Source organism: Wolffia australiana, chromosome 8 (genome assembly GCF_029677425.1).
Source record: "Wolffia australiana isolate 7733 chromosome 8, ASM2967742v1".
In the NCBI taxonomy this organism is placed as follows: Eukaryota; Viridiplantae; Streptophyta; class Magnoliopsida; order Alismatales; family Araceae; genus Wolffia; species Wolffia australiana.
In genome coordinates, this window is record NC_135842.1 from 14252539 (window position 1) to 14261251 (window position 8713).

Genomic DNA, 8713 nt, shown 5'->3' on the forward strand with positions numbered 1-8713 from the left:
CGTCGACTTACTGGCCTTGACAGGCATGACCGAGTGTGCGCCGGTGAGTACTCCATTGATCCTAACGTGAAGTTGGGTAAGGGGGAGGACTCCGCCCCGGTGAACGCCTATCAGTACCAGCAGGTGGTGGGGAAACTCCTCTACTTGACGCACACTCGGCCAGATATCAGCTTCGCCGTCAACCTCCTCAGTCAGTTCATGCACTCTCCGCGGGAGATCCATCGCCAGGCTGCCAACCGGGTACTCGCGTACCTAAAGGGCTGCCCCGGGAAAGGTTTGCTCTTCCCTCGGAGTATGGAACGGACCGTGAAGGTCTACACTTACGCGGACTTTGCCGGCTCGATTGTGGACTGTTGTTCTACCACGGGGTACTGCACATTTGTCTTCGGCAGCCTCGTCAGTTGGAAGAGCAGCAAGCAGGACAAAGTGTCCCGCTCCAGTGCTGAAGTCGAGTACCGAGCCCTTGCCGATGGGGCCTCTGAAGGCCAGTGGATTTACGGGATCCTCCACAATCTTCGTGTGGAGTATTCTGGCCCGATCCACTTCTACTGCGACAACAAGTCGCAATTGCTCTGGCCAAGAACCCTGGTCAGCAGGGCCGGATCAAGCACATGGAACTCCACTGCTACTTCTTTAAGGAGCGCATGGACGAGGGGATCTTTGATCTGGACTTTGTTGTCTCAGCTGATCAGGCCGTAGATGTCCTCACCAAGGGACTTTCTCGACCACTTCTCCAGCGTGCAGTGTCCAAGCTCGGCATGGACGACATCCATACTTCGCTTGCGGGGGGGGTGTTAGTGAGATACTATTCCCTATGGGCTAATGGGCCCTGTTCTATAAGCCCATTAGCCCTAGTATCACTCTCTCTCTCTCTTAGGGTATATATACCCTCTTATGTACACTCTTAATCCTTATGTCATTATCTTTTTCTCTTCCTCCTTCCTCGCCAAACCCTAAACCTAGGGCTTGACAGTGACCATTTCCCATCACAAATCTATCATTATGTAGTTCACGTCTAGATAAAGATACATGCTTTATGGCACCTTTTGCATATGAAATTATGAGTAGCCCTGCTATCAACAAGGATTAATATATCCACACCAAATGGCTTGCCTCTTGACCCGTAGTGCTATGCTGTACTAGTCCCATTGCTGAACTTAGTGAAACGTGATTTGTGAAGAGGTTATCTTCAATTAAGGGTGGCTAAATTGTTAAGTGGTTGACCTCAGCTACTTCTTCTAACTGTTTCCGATCTTCCATGTAAGGATATTGCGAACTCCTTGATCTCCTTGATCTGGATATACATTATATATAGTGATATATTTTGGGAAGATCAACAAATGATGGAAGCCCACAAACCATGGGCAAGGTCCAGCCCATTATCGAGACATCACCTCCCAACTTTGGGACTACTTAAGCCCTTCCTTCCTTTGAGGGATGCGGCAAAAAATGCAGACATGAGTCGTCCCCCAATTACCTATCTCGTTTTCTCTTTGTAACCAAGTCTTGATTCTGTCGTTAAGCAGGGAAGCACCCTCCTGAAGAACGGGGTCTTATTTCCTTTCACCAGCAAGCTACTATCGTTCTTTGATCATTCCAGTCCTCTTCTCAAAACCCAGAACACCTACTCTTCTGCTCTCATCTCCCCAAACTACCCAGTCACTGGATCATTGTTTTTTGGTTGAAAACAGATTTTGTTTTGAAATCAGATCTCAACTTTACTTGGAAGACGATATGCCCCATTAGGGTTGTATCATATACTTCCCTTTCAGTGGGAAATCACATGTGCTTTCTTTCTTTAACTGTCACCTGTTCCCACATGTGAGTGGGGTTATTTCCCTTTCCATTCTTTCTGGCAACTCTTCTTATTTTTCAGTCTTCTCCTTGTCTAGGTTAACATTGGTATCATGACACATACTTCTGGTGCATAATTTTGAGGTTTTGTAATTAAATGACAATCACATTTGGACTTATCCTTGAATAGTTGTTGCCTGAATATTGTAGCAGCCTAAATTTTGTCCAACATCGGTAATGTCAATAGCTTTTTCTCAATTTCGTCTGCTGACGACATGGGTCTTCTTCACGGGTTTCCTTTCTTAGTTGATTTCATTATCATACCTATTTTAAAAAAAAAATGCATCACAAAAATTTTGCATCTGGCTTACACCCTGGAATTGATGTCGTTCATAAGTTTTTGATTTTTTTCCATGCACTCTTTAAGATACATATGAAAAATACTATGGCTGGCTTATCAAGGAAGCAAGAGAATGAAGTGCCATCACACATGTATGATATTTCTGCCACATGAGAATTGAAATTCTTTTTCGCAGGAGCTGGACACTATAAGTAGAATGGGTTGAGTAGGCAAGGGTTGAGAAGTTATTTTCAGAATTTGGCCATGCAACTTGCAGGTGGAATCAGACAGATGCTCTCAGATCCAGCGGGAAAAAAGTCATTTGGACTCTATTCATTGGCCTTTATCTTTCTGTCGTCCTCTTCCGAACATTTGTTCTTGCACTTTTTTCTGAACTCTGTTATTCATGTGCATTCTTTGGTGGATATTGATCCTTTGATAAATTCTCGAAGAGACATATTTGGAATTCGTCAATCGCACTTTACAATTCAGGAGCATAAGAACTCAATTCTTCATTTCTTGCAGGGGTTCCTTGGGCTTTGGGGAGGAAGCTTTGCAATCTCTTCCCGGAAAGATTGGTTTGCAGGTTTCTACCTGCCCTTCCTTGACAGTTGACATGAAGCATATTTTATTTGGATTTTTACCTCAATGATGTTGCAGGATGTTGGAGATGTGATCAAAGCTATCGATCATGTTATTGAGAAGAAACTTGCTGATCCATCAAAAATAGCTGTTCTTGGGGGTTCACATGGTGGTTTTCTTACAACTCATTTAATTGGCCAGGTTGGATTCCATTCAGATACACTGGTGTCGAATTTTTATTTGCTGTGATCCTATTTCATCTATCATTTGTTCAATATAATTCAGTGAGCATACAAGGAAAAATGGCACATGTTTAAGTCGTTTTGGTAACGTGATGCTAAATTATTTGATGAAGTTCACATATGTTGTGCCAATGTTCTTATCTTAATGCATTTATTTATGTTATTCCACAAGTACTAAATTTCAGATCCTGATAGTTCACTTTTTTATTGCCTTACAAGAAAAACAGTTAGTCAAATCGCAGTTTACTATGTGCATTATCAATTGGTAAGATTGAAACCAGATCAAAGAGCCCATTCAGGGCAAAAAGGTTTGTGCACTTGTGTTCTCCGTGACATTCAATTGCTGCTTGAGTTATTTTTCTGAAGGAACAACCCCTCCTTATTTGGGAGGGTCACCGATTTTGGGTGATCTTCCTTAAACTCTTCCAAACGAAACCATCTGCATTCCCTTTCTAATCGGGGTATCAGTAAATAGTTCTTCCCTTTTTATCAAACTAGAGTGCAAGTTAGAATTAGAGTCCAAGGGGGCCCGTATGGATCATTGTTACGATCCCCAATCTGCCTCAGGGGTGTCCTGGTCATTTGCAAGGAGGATAGTTTGCCTTCATATAGATGTGGCCCTCTCCTAAGGACGACATATAAGATGTAGAGGCGTTTAATTATTCATCATGGGGGAAGAAGGGATCAGGAGACACTATAAAATGAAATAAATCTGACGCAGGAAAGGACTTCTGGAGAGGGGATGGGCCTTGATGGAAGAAGTTCCCTAGAGCCTAACCAAGACAATCAAAGTTAGGCTCCCAACAAGGATCTTCATCGGCACCTCTCAAGACATTCAAGGGGCCCTCTTGGGACTCCTTCAGGGGTCTGATATGACTCTTCCACACAATTACGTGCAATGGAAGAAACAAACCAAGACTGCTTGTGCAGAGCCGTGCACGAGATACCACTGACATCATTGTTGTCGACATTATAATTGAGGGGGAATCAAGCGGGATCATCAGAAATTACAGCAGGCATTTCTTGGAGAGGAGTTCCAGAGATTCTTGCATTCCTGCTTGGCTGGCTAAGGAAGTTCCTCCTTTTCCAGAGGACAACTGTCCGATCCAGTCCTTCATATTGTTTCTTCATCTGCACTATACTCCTGAAGAACTCCGTTCTTCAATTCTTGGATTCAATTTCATTGTTGTCCGATAACTTCTTGAAGTCATTGTGCAAGATTTGTTCTCTTACCTCTAAGATCTGAGGGAGCATACCAACAAGGCTCTTCATGGGCACCTCTCAAGACATTTCGGGGGCTCTCTTAGGACTCCCTCCAGGGTCTTTGAGATTGCTGAAGATTCTACAAAGGGCTCCTGTGGGGCCTATAATAAGGGCCATATGTGCCATAGAATTGGGCTGCCAAGCAAGGGCCTTACCAAGACCATCCAAGCTAGGCTCCCAGCAAAGCTCATCATGGGCACCTCTCAAGACATTGAAAGGGCCATCTTAGGACTCCCACAGGGGCCCCTGTGAGATTGCTGAATATTCTACGAAGAGCTCCTGTGGGGCCCATATATGCCGTCGGATTTGGGGGGCAGATGGGCACACTTCCATTACACAGGCTGGTTTTCTGTAAATTGATCAGTACTTCCAAAGAGTGTTCTGTGGTCCTCGCAACTGACATCAAATGGTCAGTTGTTAAGGACTCAAAGGATGTCTTTGACAATGGCTTCAGTGAACCAGACATGAAGCTAGTATATGACGTAATGGCCTATCTGATACTACGACCCACCTAGAGACTCGACAAAAAAGTAAGATCACTGTCCTTGGATGGAAACCCTGAGGAATGGTTCCTTTGAGTGGAGCTATACTTTTATGCTGTAACTAGTGGAAGAGAAAGAATGCGTAGGAAGTTTAGTTAGCTTCTGAGCTGTACTCAAGTCTATTCACATAAGTGACTTGTTCATAAATACCAGCTGAGTAAACCTGAGACCGCTATGGATAGCTCAGAAGCTGTCCCAGACAAGAAAAAGTAATTCTCTTAACGAGTCTCTGGTACATTGATGGAGATCTCCAATGGAATAGAGAAATTCAGTAAGAAAAGATACAATTCGGTAGATCGGTAGTTTAGTAGCCTCTAGAACAATAGAAATGATAGGGGAGATGAAGGAGAGATAGTAGGGTTAATGTCAAACCATGTAGATATAAAGCGAGAGGGTTAGAGTCCTGATAAGTTAACTGATTATGGAAGATCGTAAGGTTATAAATACCCCCATGTAAGGTCACTAGAGGTTCTTTTGATGAATGATCACTTTGTTGTTTCTTGGCACGAGTAGCTGTATCCGGCTTTTGTGGGGGCAAGAACTTCCGATTTGGAGGTTCTTGAGGGTTTGTTCACCTATCGCTCTCTTCTTCTCTCTTATCTCTTCCATCTCTCCCTTTCTCCCCTCTCTCCCTTGTCCCATTTCCTGATTTCTTAAGATCTCCATTGGGATCGTAACAGAAGCCAAGCAGCACTGCCTGATCTCTGCTGTGCGAGGATGATCTCTGGCAGCCTCAGATGCCCTGATGGCTTCAGGTAGAAAAATGGTTATGACGCTTCTTGACAGAGGGTGACTTATTTATAGGGTGACTTTACGGAGGAGGATTTCCCGGCAGACCCCTGTTTTCAAGGGTGTGTCTGGATGTATAGGACTTCCTGTCTAGGATGTTTCCTGTTTTTCTTATGTCCTTGAGAGAACTGTATTAATCTTCTGTATGGGCCTACTCATTTATGGCTCAATCCTTGACTCCTTTATGGGGGTATTTTGGGTATTTTAGATTCAATATATCCCTTTAAATAGGGCAGCCTTCCTTTAGATGGACAGCGAAGAAGAAACACTGAAGTAGCTGTTTCCTTTTGGCTACCTATCCTGGCAAAGTCCATTCAGTCACTCTTCTGTTCTCCCTCAACGATGCCCACTCTGCCATTTCTCTCTTACCTTGGTGACACCCTTGCAGCCATTATTTCTCTTTTCTATCCATCTCTGTCATCAGTCCTCAATTACGGATCAAAGTTGCATTTTGCAGAAAATCACATCATGCCAGACTGGAACCCCATCAGGATCCTATCAAAAGCATGCCTGATTTCTTGAGTGACATGTACTGTGATTCCCGAACTCATGCCAAAGGTATTGACATAAACTGAAAATTAGAACCCACAATAATGTGAACTTCTGGATCTCCACTCTATTTAGCAATTATTGAGATTCAAGAGCTAACCAACTTTGCTAAAATCTATAGTTAATAGCATGGGCGCTAATTTTTCTCGTACGCAAGAATTTTTTTTCCACACACCCCAACACCTGCAACTGGCCTATTTATTGCCAAGTGTATATTGTGTTTCTTCTCGTATTTAAATCTGCAACTCTGGCTTGGAAACCACATCAAACTGTGCTGGCCAGGGCATCGAGGAGGATATGAGACCATATTAAGATGCAAGCGCTTACCAACTGTGCTAAAAGCAATAGCGAATAACAGTGGCAGGATGTGGTTCTTCAACATAAATTAGTTCTTTTGTATATTGTGTTTTGGAAAAAGAACTTTATGGACATTTATCGAGAAAATAGTTTGAAGGCAGCATATTCTTCTTTCCTAATACTTTTTTCTGGTTTTTTTTAATCTAGGCTCCAGATAGATTCGTGGCTGCTGCTGTGAGAAACCCTGTTTGCAACATCTCTTCGATGGTTGGGACTTCGGACATCCCTGACTGGTGTTATGTGGAGACATATGGCAAAGATGGCAAAGCATACATCACAGAGGCTCCCTCCATTAATCAGCTTGGTGACATGTACTCAAAATCTCCTATTTCTCATATATCCAAGGTATTATCTTTTGAGAACTTCTTCACTTTTCATTAACAGGGTTGGAAATTTTGAGCCTTAATTCCACACTTTATAAGATTTTTTAAGTGAAATTTGAGACAAAAAAACTGCAGCATTAAGATTTAAGTGATCTAGAAGCGTGTTACAGGAAGAAATATAGTATAGTGGAATAAAACTGTCGATGTGCTTTATGTCTATTGATTTTGAAATTTTTTTTCAGGTAAAGACTCCTATTATTTTTCTTCTAGGAGCAAAGGATCTTCGAGTTCCAGTTAACAATGGTTTGCAGGTTTGAATGTCATCCCAAACTATCCTACCTCTTTGTATACTTTTCTCATTTATTATTTTCAGGGGCCACATATTTCTTTCCCTGCTTTTGGTGTATTTTCTTGCTCTTGTTTGATCATGTTTAGCTAACATTTCATGTATTTGTTTTCTTAAGAAAACATTCCCAAAATAGTTTTAAACATATCGATGGGTACGTTTTTTTTTATTTTTTGGGCTTGTCTTTCTTATGCTATTATTCCCGGCAGTATGCACGTGCCCTGAAGGAAAGAGGAGCTGAAGTTAAAGTGATTGTATTCCCAAATGACATCCATTCAATCGACAGGTCATTACTCCCCTTTTTTTTAAGAAAATTCGACCCTTGCTCTTTATTTGTCTCATTTGTAATTTCCCAACTTCCCTAGGAATTCTCTGGCCGACTGCTCTCATGCCATTTTTTAAAGATTTATGGTGAATGTTTTCATTACTTGTTGACTAAGTTATTCTTATATTAACCAGCACAAAATTAAGTTCCTCCCCTATAAAAGTTTTAATCTGAGTTGAGGAAAATTCGACAAGTTCCTCCTCTGTAATTGTCTCATCTTAAATCCCATATTTTTGCAAGGAATTCTTCAGCCAACTACTCTCATTCCTGTTTAAAAGATTTTTGGTGAATTTTTTTATGACTTGTCTAAGTTATTCTTATATTAACCACTGCAATATGAATCATTTATTTGTTTCCTTTGAATTTCCCTTGCAGGCCACAATCTGATTTCGAGAGCTTTCTTAATATTGGTGTTTGGTTCAAGAAATTCTGTCAGTGAACATATGGGGATGAAACAGCCTAGAACTTAAACCAAAAACTTCAACGACTTTACAGCTTCTTTCCTTATGAATTGTAATATGATTATTTTTTGCATTGTTCGTGGAAGTCTATCTTCTCCCTCCAGTCTTATGTTCTAACGTTTGGATCTTAAGGTCCAAATAAATTTCTCTGCTCACCAAATCTTTCTCCCCTCCCCCCTCTCTATACTCTCTATATTCTCTCTCACACACTCAGTCCCTCCCTCTCTCTCTGTCCCTCTCTTTCTACTCTCTACTCTCTCTTATCACACAGTCTCTCCCTCTCTCTTTCTACTCTCTCTACTCTCTGTTCTCACACAGTCTCTCCCTTTCTCTTTCTACTATCTCTACTCTCTCTTTTCACACAGTCTCTCCCTCTCTTTCTACTCTCTACTCTCTCCTCTCACAGTCTCTCCCTCTCTCTTTCTACTCTCTCTACTCTCTCTTCTCACACAGTCTCTTCCTCTCTCTTTCTACTCTCTCTTCTCACACAGTCTCTCCCTCTCTCTTTCTACTCTCTTCCCACACAGTCTCTCCCTCTCTCTTTCTACTCTCTCTACTCTCTCTTCTCACACAGTCTCTCCCTTTCTCTTTCTATTATCTCTACTCTCTCTTTCTCACACAGTCTCTCTCTCTCTCTCTCTCTCTCTCTCTCTTTCTACTCTCTCTTCTCACAGTCTCTTCCTCTCTCTTTATACTCTCTCAACTCTCTCCTCACACAATCTCTCTGTCTCTCTCTGTCTCTCTGTCTCTCTCTCTCTCTCTCTCTCTCTTTCTACTCTCTACTCTCTCTTCTCACACAG

The 8713-nt window shown here is 42.1% G+C and overlaps 1 protein-coding gene across 2 annotated transcripts in view; it reads left to right on the forward strand.

Annotated features, from left to right (window-relative positions):
- The window catches only part of AARE (acylaminoacyl-peptidase-like protein), a 29295-nt gene extending 21222 nt beyond the window's left edge, over positions 1-8073 (forward strand). For both annotated transcript variants that reach the window (XM_078580341.1, XM_078580343.1), the window contains 6 exons: positions 2660-2720; positions 2795-2917; positions 6606-6803; positions 7024-7092; positions 7337-7413; positions 7828-8073. In XM_078580341.1, coding sequence (XP_078436467.1) covers positions 2660-2720; positions 2795-2917; positions 6606-6803; positions 7024-7092; positions 7337-7413; positions 7828-7891 — 592 coding nt within the window. In that variant the 3' untranslated portion in view covers positions 7892-8073. The remainder of the gene's footprint in view (positions 1-2659; positions 2721-2794; positions 2918-6605; positions 6804-7023; positions 7093-7336; positions 7414-7827) is intronic.
- The last annotated feature ends 640 nt before the right edge of the window (positions 8074-8713 follow it).